This window comes from Lichenostomus cassidix, chromosome 12, assembly GCF_008360975.1.
Source record: "Lichenostomus cassidix isolate B80296 chromosome 12, HeHo_3.0, whole genome shotgun sequence".
Classification (NCBI taxonomy): domain Eukaryota; kingdom Metazoa; phylum Chordata; class Aves; order Passeriformes; family Meliphagidae; genus Lichenostomus; species Lichenostomus cassidix.
Window position 1 is genome coordinate 9,385,540 of NC_139493.1, and position 25,040 is coordinate 9,410,579.

The 25,040-nt window shown below is 43.3% G+C and overlaps 1 protein-coding gene across 2 annotated transcripts in view; it reads right to left on the bottom strand.

The window, feature by feature from the left end:
* The window catches only part of SLC6A6 (solute carrier family 6 member 6), a 57,228-nt gene extending 38,030 nt beyond the window's left edge, over positions 1-19,198 (bottom strand). The window contains exons 1-4 of one of the 2 annotated variants that reach the window (XM_085072555.1): positions 18,892-19,198; positions 15,041-15,076; positions 12,453-12,518; positions 8,049-8,105 (exon numbers count right to left, since the gene is read on the bottom strand). In XM_085072555.1, coding sequence (XP_084928681.1) covers positions 8,049-8,105; positions 12,453-12,518; positions 15,041-15,076; positions 18,892-18,922 — 190 coding nt within the window. In that variant the 5' untranslated portion in view covers positions 18,923-19,198. Of the gene's footprint in view, positions 1-8,048; positions 8,106-12,452; positions 12,519-15,040; positions 15,077-18,891 lie in introns of those variants that run through there. The other variant, XM_085072553.1, reaches the window with a different exon arrangement.
* Between the last annotated feature and the right edge of the window lie 5,842 nt (positions 19,199-25,040).

Here is a 25,040-nt window from a genome sequence, read left to right on the forward strand (position 1 = left end):
TACTGGCATTGAAATGTAATCCCTCATAACATGCAAAAAAATGAGGGGTAGGGGAAGCGGGAGGCACTGGACAGAGGGGGCAGATGCTGAGTGATGCAGATGAGGGAAGGCCACTAGCACGGCCAGGACCTGCTGGTTGTCAAAACAGACACAACTCCCAATACTGCCGAACCACTGACTTTTTTTTGACAGACAACCCATGGATTACACATCTGAAAATACACTGTGCTCAGTTTTTGCTTTGAGATTACAGTAATGATCCACTCCAAGCTTCTTACAGCTGGAGACAAGCAACCAATGCAAGGCAACACCTTCCAGGAGGAGCCTTGAGGGCAAATCCATCATGGATGCCACCTCATTTAATAGTCTCTAAAAATCAAATCTTTCAAAAAGTGTTTCTCCAAATACTGATAGAAATGGGAAAATCAAAGTCTGCCTGTACACACAGACACGTGTTTGTAAATATTTACACATGCTAAAATAAATGCCCTGTCCTGCATCTGAACATCAGAAACCACAGCAAAACAGATACTTCTTTTTTGGCCAATTCATATAAACTTTGATTAAAGATTCAACATACTTAATTGCTGACTAGAATGGTAACTGAATGTGTTTTTTTCCCCTAGCTTCTTCCTCTGTTAGAAAACTAAAAGTAAAGTATACATTCAGAGTGTCTCTGACCTTGATGAGAATGCTGCTTGAGGGGTGACTGTATGGCTGTACTGCTCACTTTATGAACCATTTTTGCAGTATCATGTGTACCATCACTACTTATGCTTTCAAGGACCCTTCTCTACTAAGTTCAGCCTGTACAGACTGTATATCTTGAGCTTCTCAGTGCTCTCTCATCCCTTTCTGCCTCAATGACTTTTGAAAGACATCCGTTTACTACTTTATAATTAATTTTTCTAACCCTGTTTAAACTCACTTCCTCTTTAGACACTGCCATCTCTCTTTTTTTTTCTGTCATTTTTTATTTTGTATCTTGCAAATTGAAGTCAACCTTCCTTAAACACTCAGCTTTCCTAGAACTGCCAATCTATTTGTAGGTTGGCTCTTTTTAAAAATTATTATTATTTTACATTCACATTCATGAATATTTCAAAATTAGATGCCCTGATTGCTGGATCGGAGCTTGTCTTCAAATAAGCAGCTTCCACTTTCATTGAGAGCAATGGAAAAGCTGCTATTGATTTCAACAGTAGTAGGATCAGGTCGAAAATAAAACTGCATTTATTATGTTTGGCTCATTTCCTAGGATTACTTGGAACTTTGAAAGCTGTAATTCTTGATGTTGACAGCTCTCCCTCCCTCCCAGGGCAGTGTGGTTAAGCCAATCGATACATGATTAAAATAAACAGCCCCTCGATCAAACTTATGGCTTTAGTGCAAGTCTTTCAGATCTGCAGGAGAAAAAGCCTTTATGTCTGGCAGCCCTCAAGGCCACACCAGTGTCCAAAGAGCACCTGACTTCATTTATTGTCCCTAATTCATATCCAAGTTCGTTCTGCTTCATTGAACAAGATACCTATGTTTTCTGAAAAATAATACCTCTCCCTTTATTGCACACATTGCCTCTCTTCCTCTTAAAAAGTGCCTCTAAAAATTCCCTGGACTACAGCTCAGTGTTCTGTTTTAATGCACTCTTATTTTTCTGAATACTTTTCCCTGGGTTTGGGTTGCTATTTAAACCCTAAAATCAATTTGTCTTTTCTTCATTCTTGGTTTTCGCTCCAACTTTCTCCATCTCCCTTCTCACTTCTTCATCATTTCCTTTTCTTTCACTGTGATGCTTTTTTTAGTCTTCTAAGATTGACTGGAAAATCTGCTACTGAAATTTTTCTAGGAGCAAAATTAACTTCTTTATAAAGCTGAAGCCTACACTGAAAGAAAAGCCCAGGGCTTAATGCAATTTCTTTTTCATCAGTTGTGGTCTGGACAAAAGGTATCTTTTTTCCCTACATGCTTTTTTCCCTTGCTGGTGTTTCCATTCATGCTCTTCAAATGCTTCAAATAGGCACCATGTCATAGCACTGAGCTGTTATAAAATCCTGCATCTTTGCTCAGATTTCAGCAGCAGAAAATCTGCAGTCACATAATACTCTAGATGCTCATTTTGTTCTACTTATTTATGTCAAAGAACAAAGCGGTTACAACTAAATCCAGAACAGGAGGAAATGAAAAACTCCTTTCCCGTTGTGTGGGATGGAAAGAAGGAAAATGAATACCCACAAACTCCACTGGGCTTCAGAGGGAGCATGACCCTGACCCTAAAAAGGGGCTGAAGCAAAGATGATGCTTCCCAGCCTCAGGGATGGAGCCTGATTCCCCAGGGAGATGGCCCAGGGCAGCCGTGGCAGTCAGAAAGGAAGAGCATGGGATGCAGAGGAGTGGAGGACTGGAGCACTGAGTCACACTGGTTATGGCTCCATCCTACTGAAATCCCCTGTGGGCACAGTGTCTCCTGTATCCCAGTGAGAAATGAAATGTCCTGCCTGGAGAGCCATGGGCTCCTGCTCTGTCCCCTCCTCAGAGAAGAAAGCCCAGGGGTGACTCTTGCAAAGGCAGCCAAGAGGAAGGAGAGTGTGAAAGAAGGGCTGGCAGAGGCTGAGAGACTGAGGGGAAACTGCGCATCCTTTGCACGTTGTGCTGGTGATTATGTGCAGGAGAACAACCAGTTAAAACCTGGGTTTGTTCAAGTGAAGCCAACTGCTGACCCAATTTAATGCCTCCGGGTGTGCCAGCTCACAGCCTCCTGACTGTCAACAGGCTGGAAAGAAGCACCAGCTTCCCACTGCCATCCCTGCCTGTCCCTCTGCTCTACCAGCTGTCCCACTGTGAAAGTGGAAAATCATTACTTTACTGGGTGACACCACCTCTTGCGGCCTTTGTCCTTATGAGAGGGCCCTTAACAAAATGCATTATATCCACTGCTGAAGAAGATTCAATGACTTGTGCACACCCTCAACTCTTCAACCTCCTTGTACCCTGCAGTTATACACCTTTTGACCAAAGGAACGAGCGTTGCCATATTTTGTTTTCATTTCTGGTTGTGACAGCCTGCTGTTGAATGGATTGCAACTTTCTATCAAGTCCTGGTGTCAATTAAATTAATTATATTGCCACAAATAAACCACATCAAAATCAATTAAGGGATGTCCTTCATCCTGCTATAAAAAAAGGCAAACCCCCTAAAGCTCACAAAGCTTATGAACTCGAATGGTCAGTGGTGTGCACTGTGCCTATTGAATTTTTTGCATGTGATTAATAGGGTATTGATCCTCTGTGACACTTCTGCAAGGCACTTACAACACATGATAATGTCAGACAGTAATTTCCATGCTACGATAACAGAGTGCTGCCCCAGCGCAGGGAAGAGAAACAATAAAGCAGCCATTTAGTACGGAAAATGTGCAATAAAATATATGAATTCATTATTTCAAAGTAATTTTGTCTTGGGAATAAATCATTTCACCCTCGTCTGTTTTTTCTTTCACACTAGTTCTAAATTTAGCCTTAAATTAACTGAGCTTACCCATGCTAATGCTCAGGGTTTTCCTGCAATTGAGGATTACTGTACTTTTTTATTATGTTTTCTAACTAAGTAAAAAACAGATGGATGTATAAGATTACACGTTTTTGGAAAAACAAGTAGAGTCTTCTATACCCAGCAATGGCTTTGATCAGCTGTTGCCATACCTGCCTAGGCCACCTCCACACAAAGCTGGAGTTGTGCCATAGTCTGCTCCTACCTATTCATCTTAACTTAAACAATAACTGAGCACAGATTTCTATCCCACCTGTGGCAGCTGTTTAAACATGTCATACAGTACCTTACTCCCACAAATCTAGATCCCCACATCATCAGTGGAAGGAACAATCCTTTCTTCTCCTTTGTTCTTGTGCCCCTTCTGCCTAACACCTGATTTTTTTTTCTAGAATACATTAATGGAAGGAAGAGTTGTGCAACACAGCACCATGGGTGGAAAGCAGCCAGCCAACCTGTACCAGGAAAACAGCTATTACACGCACGCGATCCGCAGTGTTAGTCCCATTACAGGGCTATAAAATCTGAGCAGGTTACAAAGCCCTGAGGGCTAGGCCACGAGCACTAAAACTTAATGGTGAGAGTGAGCTACTTTTGATTTTAGCCTTGACTTCTCCTCCATGCTGGCAGTAAATATCAGCAAAAAAATTACTCAGTGACAGAAATGAGCTGTAATCTTTTAAGAAGTGGAGCAACAACCCTTTGCAGCTGAACCAGGGCACTTGGGTGACTGGGGTGCTCAGCCAGGGCACCTCTACTCACAGGCCTTCAACCTGTGGTTTAATTGACTGTTGTTGTTTTCTTTCCATCAAGCAAAAAAATAAAAGGGAACAAAAACTTCAGGCATATGAAGTTTCGCACAGGAAATGAAATTGAAACCACTGACACGGCAGCACAGCAGCGCGGGGGGGTCTGCAGGGGATGTGCGAAAAGGAGAAGTGGCAAAGCTGGTGAACAAGCTCATGGAGAGCACAACTTTGCAAAACAGGTTGGTGAAATGTAGACTTTCACATACACAAAAAAGTGAAGCTCTGTAGACACTATGATATTTATTTGCTCTCCTACAGCTGGTGCCAGGTGCTGGCTTGCACGGCCGGACAATGGCATGTTTTGTTTAATCCCAGAACAGCCTTGGCTCTGTCTCCAGCTGCAGCCCTGTCCTCTCAACCACCCTGACTGCTCAGAGCTACTCACTACGCTCCTGGAGGGCATTTGAAATAGAAGACCACTATGTCTGACGTGTTTTGAAATGGGCATTATTTGATCAAAAATCACTGATTTGATCACTGCCCATCTGCTTTGATGTTCTGAGTTACAAGCAGAACCTTTGGTATTGACCACTAAGCCATGGTGCTTTTAAATACCATGTGATTCAGACTAATTCCCAACCAGAGGTGTATTTTCAGTTCAGTTTTGCCATGGGTTTCTGACATCAGCTTTTACAGACTGAGAGTTGTGCTCATTTTTGTGTCAAGATCTATGAAAACCAAACAGCACCAGAACAAATACTTCACTTTTCCAAGGAAACTAACACATAAACCACTTCTGCATACCATGGCCTGCAAAGTGCAGAGCACACACCAAGCAGGAACAAAACCCTGAGCCCACACACTACTTGGACAAAAGCCCCACAGAATTCACCCTGGAATTTCTGTGTCTGAAAGGAATTTTATTAGAGCAAAGGCTGATTCCAACACAAGAAACAAGTATCTGCAATCCCACCTTTATACCAGGGTCAATCACATAGGCTACAGGTAATTAGTTACTTGTTTTTCTGTTGGCTTTTGAAGGAAAGCTTCCTCAAATAAAGTGTGACAATACATGAACAGCCTGAGTATTTTTCCCCGTCTCTTCTTGTCATTTCAAACAAATGCCAGCTGATGGTTGCATTGCAGGTTGCTTTTATAGTCCTAGCCTGACTACGGTAAACTGAACTTACTCCTGCTACCAGTTGAGGATTTTTCTCAGTGCAATTTCATCTCAGCAAACACATTTACATAAGATACCAATGTGGCATATTAAGCTTTAGTATCTAAAGCTGTTTTCATCATTACTACAATTGTTTTTCACTATTTTTTTTTTAATGCAAAAGCTTATAATGGACAGGTGGGAAATTGCTTGCAGTTCCACTATAAATAATAGGCACCTGACAAACAGCTGAGATAGTAACAAAAACACTTCACATACAAACTGATGGTAGAAAGTGATAGATTTCCTTTGGTTAACTTGTCTGAATTTTTGTAGGTGACCTGTACAAGAGCTACATGAATTTCTGATAGTTTTCCAGAAGGAGAAGCCTAGATGATTTGAAGTCAGATGTACAGCTTTAAATTCCACATTTGGATACTATCTGCCCATTAAATTTGACTTGTAATCTATTGCTTGTGTACTGCACAAAGAGTGGAGAAGAAAAGAACTTCAACCCTACTGAGCAACAGTATCTTGCATTACTATATTCCCTCTACATGACACAACGCCTTTTTCACACTTGAAAGAGCAGTACTCTGCATCATTTAAGGAGGATCTGTATGAGGATAGAGTATTGATGTGATTATAGAAAAGGAAGGGCAGCAATGAAAGCAAGGCTGTCCTGTTAAATCTTGATTTTAGAATCCTGCCTTGTATAAAAGGGGACAACAAAAGCATTTGGTAACTCATATTTAGTCTTTCCTCAATTCACTATGGTAGCCCCATTTGTAAATTTTACTTTTGATAGAGCTTGATGGGAAGTAAGGTGTTTGCATAATCAATATACTTCTTGCTGTTAAAGGAGAGAAATGGGAAAAAAGCACCTTATCTTGTCAGATTTGAAAGAGCAATCCTCTGAAACTATGAAATATTCCCTTATTTTTCCCAGCAAGGGAGTTTTTGAGGTTTTATTTCCCCCTGCAATAGTTACATCATTGTTGAAAATCCCCTAGGTTGATATGGTGAATCTGAATATGATCTTGCTTTCTCTCAACACAATTAAAATAGCATTGTTCTGACAAAGGGCGTTTTTTGGCTAACATATGGGCTGACCATGAAAATTTGCTACCCGATGGAGCTCACAGATGCCCCTGTGCACGTCCCAGCTCTCTGGCAGACAGCTGCAGGGCTGGGAGAGCCTTGAGCTGAGGAGCAGATGCTCTGTGCAGCATTAACTCCCTCACGTGGTTACGGCCACATGAGGAAACCAGCACGTAACGGCCCAGGGAGGGCAGTTGGTGACTCACTAAATCCTAAACACCCCAAAGCTCTCTTCTAGGCTGCTACAGAATGACATTTGTCACTGAAAAGGAAAAAAGGTGGTATCCACTTTTTCAATACGTATCATCCTGATATAATTATGCATCAAACTCTTCAACTGATAACTTCAATTGGAACTTATCGAAGACTTGAAGAGAACTCAAGTGAAATCCTGGTACAAATTCAAAATAATTTCAGAGGTACCCAAATTTCACCTACTAATCTCACCTGGGGCCATCATTTACATCTTGATGTTGTTCCCCTGTGATTAAAAGCACTGTCACCTCACCAACCTTCAAGAGGTCACTCCCGTTCTATGCAGGTATGAATGAGAGTCACAATGACAGGGAGTGAGGAGTTTATGATGTGCAAAGCACTATGGCTGGATCAGAAAAGGAAGTGGATATTATAAAGAACCATAAAGTAATTCAGGTTAGAAGGGATTTCTGGAGGGCACATAGCCCAGCCTGCTGCTCAAAGAAGGGCCAAAATCAAAATCAGACTGGCTTGCTGATGGCCTTGTCTGGTCAAGCCCTGAACAAGTGTGGAGACTGTCCAATCCCCATGCAACTCATCCCACTGATTCCCTCTGCTCAGGATGAACATTTATTCCATAGAAACAATCCAAATGTCTCTACTGGATAAAGAAAGAAGATGAGGAGGAGAAGGGAGAGGAGGATTAACACAAAATGACAAGATGATACCAAATGGAAGGCTCACTCTTCACTCTTCTGGTACTGCACACACACAATACAAGCAGTTGGAAAGCAAAAGATACTGAGGGGGTGTGTGGTGAGTGACAAATGGGTAAGCTCCAGGTTAAGTACAAAACAAGCAACAGTCCCTGGTGGCAGCATATCAGACAATGCCCATTTTATTGTCAGAGTAAAACATATTCCTTTAAGAAAACCAAACAAAAATGCCCTATGGAGTGCTTCAGTGCGTGCCAAGCAATTATTGCTTTCCACAATGTGTCCTGTGACTCACTGTGCCACAATGAGCTGGCATATGGTGCTCATTCAGGGTATATAACTCACACATTAGCTCTGAAGAGCTAATAGTTACTTGGACTGTAGTTAATTTTGGGGGTTTTTAATTTCCCAATGGCAATGCAATAAATGTCATGCTTATTATTGTATTATTATTATTTTTAAAAAATATGGTTTTAGTGGCAAGCAAGAGTCATTAACACCTCAAATCTCTTGTATGCAAGGAAAACCAATTCAGACAAACTCTGGCATGCGAAAGCACATAAATAATTGGTAAACACTACCTGTGGTCTTCTGGGTCCAGATTTGACTGATGCCAAGAGCAATCAACTCCTTTTTGGCTGCAAAGGATAGGAGGGCACTCAATACCTTGCAGAAGGCACTCAGTACCTGGCAGAAATCAAGCTTTCTGTGTGCCAGCTCCCCATGAAAGAGCAAACCTTGAATCACATGCAACAGAAAAGATTCCCTTCTCTTGCAAGGGAAGGCAACCTCCTAGACAGACACAGAGCCAGCTCTCTGTAGGGTGTCAAATACTCCTCTGGGCTGGAAAAGGGGCACTTTCTCTTCTCAAAGGAGACATAAAAAGTAACAAAGAATCTGTCTTTCATTGAGTCTGCCCTAGAGCAGTAGATCAGAAATCCAGTTTTTATCACGAAGAAAACATCAGAAACCTTAAAAACAGGGACTGAGTAGTGGCAGAAGAAACTGTGTGCAATTACAAGGAAATTCTTCTCCTGTAATCAAGATGCCCCAAATGAGCCCAAACTGCACCATGTCTGATGAGTACAACCAAGAGAACATGGCTTCAGAGTGCTAATGGTGCTTTCCACCATACCAAGATGATTTCATGGGTGTAAGAATCCTGTAGAAGCAAGGTCTACTTAATACTTGTATACATTTGACAAAAGTACACTGAAGTCAGTGCTATTCATTAGCAAAAGCGGATCAGAAAGATGGAAGTGGATAACTGGGATTTTGTCCACGTAGGGACTCAGAGCTACAGCAGAAGTGCAGCGGGGTTGAAGGTCAGCAGGGCTGATTCCTGGAAAAGGGGTTCTGACTTTTGACATAATTTACACAATGACAAAGCAATAACAGTGCTACTGGAATCACCAAAGCTATGCTGGAATAAATCAGTTGAGAATTATATCCTGATTTTGTATGTCTTTGAGCTAATTTCACAGGTATCAAACAACACTAACATCTCAAATGTGACTTGGAAGGAAAAACATAAACACTTCAGTATATGCTCTGATCCTACTCTCTACTGCACCTGATCCCCAAGGAGGCAATTATTCCCTTGGTGGTTTCCTGTACAGCCCAAATGCAATGATTACCAAGACACATTTTTTTTTCCTGTGTTTTTGCTTTACAAAATGTAAATTTGGACTGTGCAGTCTCAGGTGTTTTCTTTAGGGTTTAACACAACAGGTCCTGAGCAGTGATGGGAGAATATGGCCATGACCTTACCATAAGTGGTGATGGGGAATAAGGACCTGCTCTGCCTATTTCCTCATCTAGAATCTCCTGAACTGTGTAGTTGGATAGGAGATAACTGAAATTTCGCCTGAACCAAGACTCCCAGCATTTGACCTGCACTATATTATTGCTACTCCATAGGTTCTTTGCTAATGGTCACAATATATTCTCCATCTCCTCAGAAATATTTTTGACTTAATAAAATATTTTTTGCATCTCACTCAGCTACCTTCCTCCAGGAATGTATTAGAGAAAGGGCAAAAGTACATAAAAATTAAGCAGAGCTCAGGCCTTTTCCCAATCAAAAGTCATATCCATCTTTGCAGAAATGTCAAACTCTTAATTTCACCCAAGGAGATAAAACCAGCATTTAGGCAATAACCACCTTCTCCTCAATGTAAAGACCATCCTGCCAGAAAAGGAAATGCTGCCCTTGTCCAGATCTCAAACGTTCATTCTCTGGTTGGCTAATTTATGACAGTGATTTTCATTATAGAGTATTATTTGTAGCTGCTGTTTTCATGAAGCAGCTGTAATAAACAAGCGAGATTTATGTTGCTTTTTCAATTGCTTGAAATAATTAGCACGGTTAATTTTAGGCTCTGAAAAAATCTACTGATTTCTCTATTTTTTTTAATAAATACAGAAGCTACAAAGCAATCTACCATCACCAGTCAGGCCTGGGTCAGAATAGTATGCATGCCATATACCAGCCAAAATGTGTTTCAGATGAGGAAATAATCTAAGTTCTCCAAACAACCTTTTAAAAGTAAATGATGGTTGTGCTGAGTGAAATGTTTTAACAACTGCACCGTGTGCTATTTTACTCCAGCCTAAATGCAGACAGGACTTTGTTTTATTCTTATTCTGGTCTATACAGGTGCAAATGGGCATCCTGGATGTGGATCACAGTGGTGAGCTCAATGAAAAGCAGGATCAATGCCGAGACCCAGACCCAGATCAGAATTTTGCAGCTGCTTCCTGCCTTGATGATTTATGCTGCACCTAAGAGTCCTGACCCACGTCAGACATTCAGATACCAAACTCAGAGCTTGCGGTTTGCCCTCATCTCTGCATCATTTACTTTTTCCACTCATTGCCTCTCAACCACAGCTTGCTGTATTGACAGTCCAGACACTTTTTTAGAACAAGTAAACACTCCCTCTCCAACCCAATTTGGCCATTTCACAGCTGGTGCTGCACTTCGGAGCCTGATCCAACAAACCTGCTTCATGACAGCACCGAACAAACATCCTCTAAAAAGCTTTCCACTCATAGTTGGGGTTTTTTTTGGTTGGTTGCTGTGTCAGTTCTGTGACTCATCAGCCTTACAGTATTTTTCTTGGTGCAGGTGCCACCACCTCAGCTGTCCAGGTTTTCTCAGTGCAGTGGGAAAGACAAGATGAAATCCCAGGGGCCAAGAGAGAACTCAGCCTTAGGAGTTGTACAAGAGAGGACTAATGTCCAGCAGACATTCAGCTGACTACAACCCCAGGAAAGGTGAGGAAAAGATGATATGCTGTGAGAAAGACCACATCATGCCATGCATAGAAGAGATACAGAAGCAATATACTTGTTGTATAATGAGGAAAGGTACAAAATGAAGACAAGGAGAAGGCTAAACCTATTGGTTCTTATGAATTTTTTAACTGGAGAAGAAAAAGTTAGGGAAGGTATACAAATAAGAATGATGAAGCTGGGAAAGGAATCTGGACTAATATGCAAAAGACAGTAATAGGTATCAAAATACAAAATTTTAGGTACTTTTCTCCATATATGGTAAAACAGTAACAACTTCTACGTCCATGATAAAATCTCAGATTGTTAAAATAAATAAATAAATACTGTTTCAAAATATTCCTGGATAAAATAAGTAAGTGGCATGCAATGGGATGGGGATTTAGTGTCAGGAAGTTTAAAGCCCTACATCCCAGAAGAGCAGTGACATTGCCTGAGGAGCAGCTAGCAAAGCTGTGAATCCAAGAAGGACCTAAAGGTGATTGCAGGTAAGATTAGCCAAGTAATGGAGCTCTGCTACTGAGTGATGCAGAAGGGTCAAAGGCTAAGCTATTTCTGGATGTGTACACGGGAAGGGATAATATGGAAATCTAAAGCATAATGCTATGTCAAAGGAGCCACAGTGAACAAATTATGAGTTGTTCCAGTCTCCACAGATTAGACAGGAGAGAGAGAAATTAAAGGAAATACAAATAAAGACAATAAAAGTGCTCTAAGGAGAGAGTAAGAGAGCTAAAATAAATATGTTCTATAAATGAGAAGACTCCTGGGCTGGGATTCAGCTATAAATACCTTCCAGGTACTGTGTGTAGAGGAAGGTAATTAAGCTAGCTCAAAAGATAGTAGGACAAGAAGCAATTGCTTGAATTTAGGAATGGAAAAATTCAGGATATATAATAAGAAAAAGTTGTTTGATGAGAGACATCTCAACTAGGCAGATTCCCAAGGTGAGAGCTAAGGCACACTTACTGCATGCAGCCCACAACAGATTGTATAAGGATGGGGCTCTAGGAAATTTTGCCATCACAACTTTCTACTGTCCAAAGAGATCACCACAGTCCAACTTACTGATCTTTCAGTCTCGTTCTTTGTGGATTATCTTAAAGACTTCTCTATTTTAAAAAAATCCCCAAAACAACACCCAGCCTGTATGTCCAGGTAGTGACAATACCTCTACATCAGAGCTCAGAGCTGGGGGTGTGCAGCACTCCAAGGTGCATGGCAGGTGAGGGCAAACCTCTCAGCCTCTCTTCTGGCTATGCAGTGGTGTGGGCAATGTGAGTCTGTTGGGTGCTGGGTGTGAGAGTGTCAGCAAGAACAAAAACGATGACCCAGACCTCAGATTATTCTGAGTATCTCAGCGTTGAGGTCAAAGCAGGAACTACCTCTTGTGACACTCATGATCTTCCCTCAGCCTTGCGTTAAGACATCCTACATAGAAGCTTTCAATGTCACTGCATAAATTATGTACTTTGATTTATGATTCACTGAAAACCAATGCTAGCAGTATTTAACAACTCTCAGGAGCTCTAAATATAGAAAGAAGAAAATAAAATAAAATCCCCAAAACATTTGCAACAGACCTTAAAATTTTAAATGACAAACGGGTACACACAAATGTGAGGAATATAAAACCCAAGTACCCTTAATACCCTCCCTTAAACAAATCCCATCCCAACTGCACTCACCAATCGGGACTTCTGTCCCCTCCTCAATGTAGATGGGCAGTGGTGATTCCTCCATAGGATGAGGCACTGATGGAAAGTAATGAATTGTGGTAGTATTTGTCGCAAAGTGACTACAATAAGATGGTCCCTTTCTTATCATTACAACTACGTATGGCTGGTTACTATCACAAAGAGCCCTTTCTCAAAGTGGTCACCACCTGTAACAGAGACCGGCCCAAGTCACGGTCTGAGAGGTTAATCCCCACTGAGCATTCACTGCCACAGGAGTCAACCTGCTTTGAACAGGACCTGGGAGAGATCCCTGTCCTGAATGCTTCACCATCCTGCCTTTCACTATAACCTCACTACTCCCATCCCTGGAGCTTAACTCTCTTTTGGAAACTCACACCATTGTAGAAGCCAAGGGAAGCCAATGCACAGACAGGCACAAATAGAGTTATCGAGTCAAAGTCATAATATTTCATGCACAGAACCAGAGGAGAGAGGCTCTGATGCTCAAAGCTTGCTGTTAGCTGTTGAAAAGCCACAGCAGGTGATGGAAAGCTGCACTGCAAATAGCCTCTGGACCACTGACTTTTCATTACTCATTTTAGAGTGTATGTATTGACCTAGGAATTCTTCTTTGGGATACTGCAATCTCCAAGCAAACCTCTCCAGATCTGCACTGTGTGGTTATTCTGCAGTTTCCAGACACCATACAGTCACTGCTGTAGGGTTTGTCTGTTTGGGTTCTTCTCTATTTGGGAGCTTCTTCCCGTAAAGGTGTTTTTGCTGCACCATTTCCCATTTATAATCTCTGGGAAGCATATGCTTCACAGGATTTTTAAGAGATTTGAATTTCCTATTCTAGAATGAAATAATAATGAGCTACAAATGTTGAAAATGTTCATACTCAAAAACCTTCTGGATTTTTTCCTTCTCTGTGTCCTTTTAAAAATTATGATGTACCTCTCAAAGATACAAACTCTTAACCTAATCTCAGCTAGGATTCCCAGCAGCAGGGAAGGAGGATTCTTTAATCCTTTGTGGGGTGTCCTTCACTTATTACTGGATTTTTAAATTTTTTTTCTCCTGAAAGATTGTCTTATCCATAAAACCAGCCAAAGAACACTTGTGGTTTAAAGCTATTAAATAAAGCATCTAACAATGTTTCTGCTAGCGACACAACCAGAATGAAGAGTGTTTTCAACAGATGCTTGACTAGCAATGGGCATAATATAAACCCCACGCTGGTGCTTTGCAGGATGCAAAGGGCTGCCAGCTCCTGCCTTTCCGTCAGCCCACCTCTTGCTCACGTGGAAGATGAAGGGAAGCACAGGGGAGAGGAAGAGCAGAACACGGTTGCCTACAGAACTACTGTACAAGCCACAGAAATCATGGTCTACCGGGACGCCTTGCGCAAGCCACTTTTATCTAGAAGCTGAACTAACATTCCAGCTCAACAATAGCAAAAAAACATTTGTTACCACACGGCGTTTTGCTACATATTAACCAGCAAGTTGCTACGCAAGCATAATGGAGTGCTGCAATTCCGAGATACATGTTGTTAAAAAAAAAAAACAGCCTTAAAAAAAAAAATTGACTTATGGGAAATCAGCCTGAGGTGAGTGCTCGTGGGCTTGCCATGCCACTGGACACAGTACATGCTTGGAAGTTATGCAAAGCGGGCCCTGCATTGGGAACAATGCAGTCATTTTCCTTGCTAAGCTAATTTTGCATAAAGGCAATGAGAGTCTTCATCTATGCAGCCCCATAAAACATTTTATCAGATTTATTTACTAGGAAGAAATACCAGAGCAGAGCTTCCTATGCTACTCAACAGTTTTCAAAGCTGAGATCTGCAAAAAAAAAACCAGGTCGCTGGATGGTGTAGAAAAAAAAACTGTTGTGTTTTTATGACATGCAGCTTTCTCAGTATCACGAAGGATATTTTAACAGGCTCCCCCAGACTGAGAGCCAGACTGGAGCCAAATGCTTTCACTAAACATTTGCAACAGTATTCACCAATATATGGCTGGTGGCATCTACTCTTATTTTAATGGGCTTCACCATAAGTTGTAGAGAAGGCCTGAAATACCTACAGGCTATTAGAGGCCAGATAGATGTACACACATTCTTTCTTACCCACACATACACATGCACACACCTGCACACAAACAAATGGCTCTATGGGCAGAACTTGGATTCTGTAGGATCCAAGGCAGAAAAGCTGATTTTTGTTACAGGGTTTGGGAATCAAGAACTCTGGGGTGCTAAATCAAGCTCTCACTTATGGGTCTCCTCCGCTTTGGGCAAACCATTTTAACATTATCCCTCCAGGATTTACACACCAACTTTATGGGCATGCTGCTTAAATGGCTGCAAAGTGCTTTGCAATGGTTTCTAAATTCTGTGGTGGTACACAGAAGAACTGCACAGACAGATTTTAGATATCAGTTGCTGAGCATTATTGCTGTATAACTACAGCCTATTTTTACATGCTCTATACTTGGTTTCTATAAACAGATGGTAAGTGTTCAGTATTTGAATGTTTCAATGAGCATTTTAAGCCTTTTGTAATTTCATAAACAAGCATAAATAACACTTACATGAAGAAGAGTCTCTGCTGAATGTACTTTCTTTTCCTGTTTGGAAATAAAAAAAGAGAAAAAGGGAAAAATATTTTAAAGTAAAAAAATAGGTCCAGAAAGATAAGTCAGTCATGTTTCAATGTATCATGCACCGTGTTTTCCGAATTTCGTCAGTAAAAACTTCTATTTGAAGAACACCAAGACACCAAATGTAGTACCAATGCCAAAACAGGAGATAATTTCTCATGTGTTCCATCCTATTTAGAACATCACACGAGATATGACTATATCTGTCTAAATAGCAGGAAAATTACACTGCAGCAGTGAAATTAAATGCCATGTGATCTGGATAAAAAAATGAAAAAAGAAATGAACTTTTAACTACATTCCAGCTCAGAGATAACCCCATGCCTCAGTGTACAAGTTGTTCTCCTACCTATGGACATGGGACCTACACCAACACCCCGCAGCAGAGCCCTCCTGCTGTGTTTTGGCACAGCAGGGTTGTTTTTCCATGCCAGTGCTCAAGCACTGACTGCATTCAAACCCAGGCTGGGCAGCAAAGGCGTCCTTCGAGGCTGTGACAATTCTGAGCGATAGAGAACCGCAACAGGAAACCCAGTAACTGCTAAAATGCAGAACCTTCCCAACAGGCCTTAACAGCCACCTCCTGCAGCCACGGCACTGCCACCCTGCTGCCACCCACCCAAAGCTTGCTGGCCTTTGATCCATGCTGCCCTTCCACCAACCGAGCTGGTGGCTTCAGTGGATGCTCTTGGAACAGCATTTAGGGCTGGCACTAAATGGCTTTTTGCTGGTGTAAATCTGGACACAAAAAGGAGGCTGACAGAAATACAGAAGATGCTGTAGGACACCAGCTGTAATTTCAGGGTCATAGAGTGGCAGCACATCAGCCCTACCAACAGAAGGTTTTTGGGGAAAAAAGGACAGCGAAGAGTAGCAGATTCAATAATTTCTCCTGTATTACATTGTATCAATATTAGCTACTATGTAAGCAATGTAAAGAGTTTTGCCTCCAGTTTACATGCCTTGGGATGAAACGCAGCTCACACAAATCAATTAAATCCATGGCACTGCAACAGCTGAGCATTCAAGTAAACAGGCATGTATGGAAGAAATTCAACAAATATTAAATCACTGCATTTTCATCCTCATGCTTTTCTTCTAAGGGCCAAGGACCCAATCCAGCAAGCAAGCCCCTCTAGGGCAGCATTAGAATAAATTTTAGTTCTGTGTGTAGAGCTCTTACTGGAGTAGACAGAGGATTACTTTAAAAAAAATAACCCCGATCCATTCTGGTCACGTAAATTAAGTTAGTGATGAAAAGAATTTGAAGACACTAATCCTACTGGGTAATCTATTCAAAGCTTTACTTCTAAATGATCTACAATTTATTCATATGACCAATCAAATAAGCATTACTTACAAAAGGCTGTAGCTACCATGGCTTTCCCATCCATTTTTATGTGCTGTAATAGGGTTAAATTTAAAAAAAACTGATCAGCATAATCTTTTCAGAGCTGTTTGCCAGCATGATTAAAACCCCAGGTAGGGCACCACTGCAGAGACTCCCCTTATAGGTGGAACTGGCAGCACTGCCATGGGGACATTGGTGCAACATTGCCCCGCTGCCCACTGGGCCAAAAATATGGGGCACTGGAAAACCTAGAAGGGGCAAAATTAAAATACTAGGAGGTTGCTGCTAAGGCTTGATGTGCATTGATGAAAATCCTTGGAGTATCACTGCCTGGAAAGTGCCCAAGAGTCTCTTTGGAAACATCCAGTCCATAGGACCTGGCTGGAAGCCACTAAGATACACTAAGAGTATTGATTAAAAAAAAACCTCACTGAAATATTAGTGATGATTAGCTGTAAGACAAGATCCTCACCGAGCCTTTACAAACAGAACTCCGCTCAGGCACGGGAGGTTTTCCAAGCACTCTGAAGCAAGAGCAAGCCAACCTAAAGCGTCTTCCTAGTTTTCCAGGGCAATGTGGCACCTCTTTTCTGCCAGTATTTCACACCAATTGAAGCCTCCTGCCACTGCCCCAACATTTCACCTCCGACATGAAAGCTCAAGGCAACCCATCCTAAAGCTACACATTTGAGATTACCAATGAGGAGCTGTAAGCCAAATTTTGCTCCTGGTTACAGCAAAAGAAAATAAAGCAGAAGTTGGTAGCATTTGAAGGATTCAAAATTTCTACTAGATTCCAAACCAAGATTCCTAAGCAACCAAGCCAAACGCCCCAGGATTTGGATGCAGCACCCCGGAGCCCACATCCACCTGCTCGGGGGTTCCAATATCACGGTGCCACCTGCGACCTCTTTCTTTGTACCAAGTATGACAGAAAATAACCCTCCCAGCGCACGGTGAAAGAAGCAGGTTAATAAATGACAGCTAGCAGCGGCCTTTCCTCTCCCGGCCGAGGGTCGGGGTGCCCATGGGCAGCACCAGGCAGGGGAAAGGTGTCTGCCGCCCTCCAGTGGGAGCTGCGCCAGTGCACCAAGGCGGGAGAGGTGGGAAGGGGAAGGGACAGAGGTGAAAGGCAAAACAAGAAAAAGAAGGGAAAAAAAAGAATATGCAAAGCAGATAAGAGACAGTTGAAGGGGAAAGAGGAAGATACTATCTCTGAAAGTACCAAAAATAAAGTTTCCAATATCAGTTTAACCAGGGTAACACAGACATCCTCCCTCCACGCTGGTGCTTCAGACTCGGCTTAGTCCAGGCGAGGGACACCGTCACTGTCACGCTGCCGGCTGCCTCAGCTGCTCACACATTTTGCTTAAAAAAAACCCCAATAACCTTCAGGGAAACCTTTCCGTAACACTTGCGGCAAAGGTAGGCAATGCCAGAAAGCAGTCAGTTCGGCTGAACGCAGACCCAGAGGTAAACACCCGGCTGTCAACAACCATCAGAGTTCTCACCAAAGCCTCTCCCGTCGAAATTCCACAGCAGCAGGTTTTAACGGGCTGATTTACCCTCAAACCTAAAGCCATAAAATCTAAACCGGTAGCAACTGTCATCCGAGCCCCAAATTACACAGCCGATGACATGTGCCCTGTCAGGACTGCCTCACTGTTTTGCTAGTCCAAAACTCAAAACATTTTCACATGCAAGCAATCAAAAAAAAAAAAAAAAAAAAAAAAGTTACCAAAATAGCACTATCAACGTAACCAGCTCCTCTCGGCACATTTTCTTAATGCCTTTCCCAATACGGTTAAAAAACATGGGAACTAATCAAAAACCTCCATCTTTACACCTTGGCACAAACTGCTGGAATACGTGAGAGGTTGTATTTCTCCGTATTTATCTGGATCCTCTCCCACTATTTTTTTCAAATTTAATTTCCATTCGTGCTTCCTTTTAAACATAGCTCTTATTAAACAGCAGAAATCGGCTTTTACAATTTCTAAATACCAAGTTTTGCCACTCTTGGAGCTGCCTAAGGACAACACAGCTTGCCTTCAGTGTCATAAATAACACATACTCTGCACATTTCTTCGCCTGGGTGAAATAAATTCTCCCATGTTCTTATATGGAAACCTTGTGAGTCCTCCCACGTACCGCCTGGTACAATATCAGGCAGTGATGGGCATTCATTATCTTAAAGCCAGCGGGTGAATTTTGGATCCAAGTTACCCCCAGATGAACCCAGAATTATCGTCCCTTTGCACAACGCTGAGCACGGTAACCTGCCCTGTGCAGTCCCTGTATTTTGTTCCCAAGCCCCAGCCACTACTTTGATTTCAGCACGTCAAGAATCCACAAAATAAACGGAAAACGAGGGGACTAAAAAGGAAAATGAGCCAAATAACAAGAAAGCAGCAGCAATAGCATTACCCACCAGGTAGGCCCATTAGCATCAGATGTAGCATTGCCTGTACCAGTCTCTTCACTCGAGGTTAGCACACGCCAGACAGAGAAAACACAGCGGGGAGGGGTGGGAAGGAGAGAAAAAATGGGCAAAAATAGCCGGGGAGAAAAGCGTGCGCCGTCGATGTGCTGGAGGGCCGCCAACGGGGAATGGCTGAGTATGTTATCGCCAAAAAAAGTTAACGCAAGGTGTGGGGGGGTGGAGGGTAAATAACCTCTGGGGAAGGAAAACCCCGCCGGGGTAATGGGAGAGCTGGGGAGGAGGGGGCTGGAGGGAGAAGGATGAATTAATAAATAAATGGAAGGGGGGAAGGGAAAGCGTGCCCGGGGGTACCCCGAGTCGAGGCGGACAAAGGGAGGACGATGCCGCCGCCACCGGCCCGGCTCGGTTCGGCTCCGCTGGGCGCGGAGCGGCCGCCCCTTTGTTCGCCGCGGCAGCGAGGGGCGATCCTCGCCGCTCCGTTCCGCGCCGGCCCCGCCACCGCCACCACCGCAGCGGCAGCAGCGGCGGCAGCCCCGCCGCCCGCCCGCCCTCCCGCCCGGGAGGCGCCGGTACCTGTGTCCGCTGGCCGCGGTGCCTGCGCGCCGCTGCGCCCCTGCGGCGGTGCGGCGCGTCCGGCGGAGCGGTGCGGCGCGACTAGCAGCGCCGAGCAGGAGGAAACGGTAATTTATAAGCGCTTTCTTCCTGACCTCTCGTGTCTGTTGTCTAATGAGGGAGCTTTGAGCATCACCCATCCTGCTGAGTGGAAAAACACCGGCACGGCCTCTTCTTTGCTGGGGAGGGGGGAGCCTAAAGGAAGGGGTGTGGGGGAGGAGGGGCCATGCCGCAGACACGGCGGCGGAGCCCGGGCTGGCAGGCGGCCGCGGGCCGGCGGGGAGGGGCGGGCGGGTGCGGGGCAGCAGCCGCCGGGCAACGGCCACCGCCTCCGGGGGGGCTGCCCCGGACCGCCCGCCCTCCCCCGCGGCTGCCGCAGGCAGCGGGAGCGGCACCGGGGCCGCCCCGAGCCCGCCCGCGGAACCCGCCCGCGTCCCGCGGCTGCCGCGGCGGGCAGGGAGCGCTGCGAGGGCTGCCAGCCGCTCATCTCGTCCCGGTATTTTTCATTTCCGTACATTTTTTTATCCTTATTTTTTATCTGTACACAAAGAGTGCCCGTACCACAGACAAAGCATCCCACGGCGCTGTCACCGGCGCTGCCCGTCCCTGCGCTCGGGCCCTGGCTCTGCTCCTCCGCGCTCACTTTTCTCCCTGCGGAACCTGGTGCCGCTCTGCCAGGCTTTGGGGACAGGTTTGGTCCCGCAGACGTCTACTGCTGGAGGAGGCAACGCAGGAGCGTGGCCTCGCAGGTGCCTGGGGGGCCGGGATCTCCGTGCTCTGCTCTGCCCTGCCGCCACCCAAAAGCGCGATCCCCGGCACCGGAAAGTCCCCGTCGCAGCTGGAGAACAAAGTACGGCCGGGGCGATCGGCGGGGAAATTGAGCAGGGCAACGTTTTGTTTTGCGCCGGGTTTCACAGAACCGAAAGCCGGTCTTTTTCCACTGCAACCGAACGGGAACATGACTCAAACATGTCCTTGCTCTCCTACCTGCATCCCCTCTGGTTCCCTTAATGAAAGTGTACAGCGGCAGACAGAGTCGGGAGGCATTTTCATATAACCCCTGCTGAAGACTTAGTAAGATCCTGTGTACTGCAAAATACCGTTTGCATTGTGGGAGTACAGTTGTGGTGAAAAGAAGATTTTGGGCCATCTGTGTTTCACAGAAGTCCCGCAGTGCTAACCTTGCACTGGGAACAGCAGGGACGGACCAAAGGAGAGTGAATAGTCCCCACAGCTCTGCTCTCTAGGTTTTCCCGGATACAAGATGCTACCTTTTCTACTCCACAAACTGGGACAGGAGTCACTGGGAGACCACCTCTGGAGCCCATCGCCTATGCACAGGCTGCTGGGGGATCAAATTCCATCACAGCAGCCTCCAGGGAGGTCTCTAGGAAAGGCTGATTTCCTTAGCTGGTTCTTGAAAAAGCTGCACCACTCTGCACGCTTTTTGATGGCAATACAAGGTGCCAAAAACACTGTACCACAGCCACACATCCGATTTTCCCTTACTCGAGTGCATTCTGTGATTTTCCAGTATCTGTGCAGGTTTGCAATGTGAATAGGTTTTTAGCAAAAAACTAGATAGACATATAGGATATATGCAGCTAATTGATGACATATCTGCACTGAACAGCCTCGTTTATATTCATAACGATGTAGTCCATGCTGCCACCTACATCTTCTGATTCAGGTTTCTTGTGTACTGCAGCTTCGATTCATAGGCATCCTTTGCGGAAGGCAGCTCACATTTTGTGAGGCTCCACGAGGGACCACAAACACAAGTGGCTCTGGCTGCACTAGGGAGTGAAGCAAAACGTTTCTCACTGTCTCAGCCACTTGTTTGGTTGCAGTGAGGATGCCTCGATGCAGATTAGGAACCAGCAGTCACATCAGTGAAATGTAAGTAGCGGCTGGAGCCTCATCTGTGTGAAGGATCCTGCCAGCACAGCTGTACCACTGACAGCAGTGGAATATTTTGCTCAAGTTCTCTAGAGGAATCAAAGCCTGTATTTTGTCTCTGGCTCTCTTTTTCTGTTGCTCCTCACTCATTAAAAGTCAGCCACACAAAGCACATGGTTGCTCTCTGTGTTTAAAAAAAAAGTGTTTGGGGTAAAAGACCAACAGCCAAAGCTGCTTTGAAGTCAGAGGCATGTAAACTGTACCTGGAACTAAGCAGAATAATAATTTTTAGTCCTCTTGTGTCATAAATATGCACATTGCTGTCTGCTATTTCATTATGAGACAGCACAACTTCTGAGAATGTGCCTGATGAATATTTGGGGGAACTCTGCCTTCAGCTGCAGTGGCGTACGGCAACACTAATGCCTTTGGCTGCTCCGCTCTCTTATGTAACCTAAATCACAAGTTAGAGCCCAAATTACAAAGCATAAGCATGTGTATAATATTAAGCATACAAATGGTGCCTGAAATTACTATCCTTTTCATGTAGGTCTGTTTTTAATCCGTTAGAATATTTGCTTCAGCAGCCTTATTGATTTCAGTGTGTGCTGATGCCGTTTGTAGCACAATCAAGCCCAACCCCTTAAAAACCCCACTGTGAAGACATTAACCCAGACTTAACTAAGAGAGGCCAAAATCACTCTGGTCACAGGTAGATGGAGTACAAACGACTTTTATACATCGAGTGTATCCTGTATTAAGGTGCTGTAGCAAGCATGACATCATATTCCTGTGCCTGCTTTTTTGCACCCCAGCCCAAAGCAGGGCTTGGCCATCACCTTCCTCTGAGCTTTCCTTCTTTCTCAGAGACTATTTTTGCCATTACCATGCTGATCTGCTTGGTGGAGTTTTAAGGTGTCGGGTGCTGATACAGCGAGTGCCTCTTGTATCTGTTTAATCCGATAACATAACTCTTTTTTAATCTCCACGTCTGGGTCACAGGGTTTAAAAAAGACACTGGGCCAAATCCCCAGCTTGGCTACAACGTGTGGAAATCTACTGAGATGGCACGAAAGTCAGGAGAGATTCTCTGCATTTGCACCCGGGTAAAGAGGTCTCGAGGGGCAGGGATGTGAGGGCCAGATTTCAGATGGATGAATATTAACACAAGGGTATGGCAGAGCTAAGTCAGGTTTCCACCAGGTGACGTGGAGGGAGGGATATTACACCAGGACCTAAAATAAGCTCATCAGCAAATTCTTATTATTTTTTAAATGGAAACAGATTTAATATTTCTTCATTTTTCAGCAGAAACCTTGTTTTCACTGTCTGGCTGTTGGAGGGAACATGATGTTTCATGGACTCAGGACCAAGAGAGGGCATGGACAAAGAGGAGGTTTTGCAGGGATTGGGAAGATTTTGCATATAAACATTAAAATAAAAAAAAGCAAAGCTCATTCAAGCACGAAGTCTAGCTGAAATGTAGCAGAGAAATGGACAGCACTGTCTCTGAAGAGTTGTATAAGCAAGAATGGCAAAATGATGGTCTGAATAAGTCCATTGCATTAATGATTTTTTAGACATGAATTTCCCACACAAAGTTATATGGGGTCAACCTTTAGGGTTCCCCTGTATAGCAGAGGATCCTGAGCCTGAAAAAGGGAAGCAGATTTTGTAAGGGATTTGCATATCATGGAGTGACTCTGGATTGCAGATTTTAAGCATTACTAAATTGGGGAATAAATTGTTGCTATTGCTGTTACATACCAGGATATCTCACTAATCCACGCAATCCACTAAGTTGCTGTAGTTTTAGTCTGTGTTTATTTTAGATGAAATTATGGCCTGGACAGTTAATTTTTCTTAGTTTATCCATATAAATCATATACAAATAAGATATCAGACAGAAATCAAAACATGACCTGCGTTTTTGCTACACTGCCCATCATGTGAACCTGCCAGTGATGGAACCCTGCACCCGGTTAAAAGTTAAACACAAAGGCAATGAAAAACCACAGGTTTTCTTGAAAAGTAGCCAATTGGCATTAAATTCTCCTGCTTTAATTCTCTGGGTGGCCTATTTTGCTTATATTTGAGACTGCCTAGCCATTATGGGATTGCCTGCTCTGGACCTTTCCTTACATCAAGCTAATTACAAATTGACTTGAGGCACTTAGCCCGTCTGAGAGGCTGGAGTTGGTCCTTTCTGAGCACCGGCTGAGTTGAGAAATGCCTGTTGCTTTACAGGGGCTGATTCCTAAAGTGAGGGGCAACACACAGGAACCAAACAGCCTGGAACCACTGGCTTTTGAAAAAAGTGAGTTTCTCATGTTAATTGACAGTCAGCTACCTGGAAATAAAAACCTCTCATATATCCAAAGGTTTTCACTGGGATTTTCAAGAGCTCCTGAGCAATTTAAAATCCTTGAAAGGAATGCACTATAGAATGAAAAATATAAGTATTATTGAAGAATGTCTCTGAACTGAAAACCAGCCAGTTTCATAAAAATGAGCTAAAAAAGCAATAACAGGTATTCTGTCTCCTGCTGGATGCTGCATGAACCGTATGTTTTGCATTTTGGAAGTCATTCTAAAGCAATGTTTTTTTCTTCGCTATTGCTGTTGGGAAGAACAGTAGAACTATGCATAAATGAGGTTAAAATAATCTAATTAAAAAATAAACAATGTGCTTTCATCTTCAGTTCATATACAGCCATTTGGGATCTACCTTAAAAAAAAAAAGATAAAAATTCAGAAAGGATTTTGAAGGACAACTGTTTCCCTTTAAGATTAATGATAAACATACTTGTGTTCAAGGGAGAATAGATCCAGTGTTATGTAACAGGATAAAGAAACAAAATCCTTTTTCCTTAAATTAAAATAACCAGTATGTGTGTGGATTTTAGTCAATCACTGAAAATTCAGGAAACCCATTTTCTTTCACAATTGCATTCCACATGCTGAAATTGACGTCTTCTAACTTTTAAACAGAATCACAATAATTAAAGACAAAAATTATGTGTTTGTTGCATTTGACCACACTTTGCCAATAGAGGATTGTTCCCCAGGGAAAATTCTGTGGCACTTGCCCTGTGCAAAAATCCAAATATGTGCTCATCTTTTTATTTTATGTGGCATTAGCAAATCCAGTTATTGCACTTCCCAGTTGTTTTTTTTTTCCTCTTCTTTTTAATCTGACTACCTGGTACTAGATATGGTAACTTATCTCTTTTAATAATTTTCTTGCCTGATCTATTACATAACTGCTCTTATAAAATCTTGCAATGCCTGCCTAAATTTTCCAAAAACAGGACAAAATCAACAGGTAATGGATTTTTTTTTAATGTTTGCATTGTTCTTTGCTGGCTCAATCATATAACATTTATTAAAAAACCACCCAAGAAAATGATTTCTCACCATAGAGCCTCCATTTTTCCACTTCTGTATTTTACAAAAGCACTCATACCAGAATTTCTGCATCAGAATTTGACACATAAAGTTCCTCTATCACATGAGTTCAATTTCCCAAAAGAAGGCAAATGGTAGTATTAATAACCAAGATATAAGCCTGAAAAGCCTAAGTCTCTGAAGGTACTTGCTGGGAAAAAAAAGAAAAAAAAAAAAGA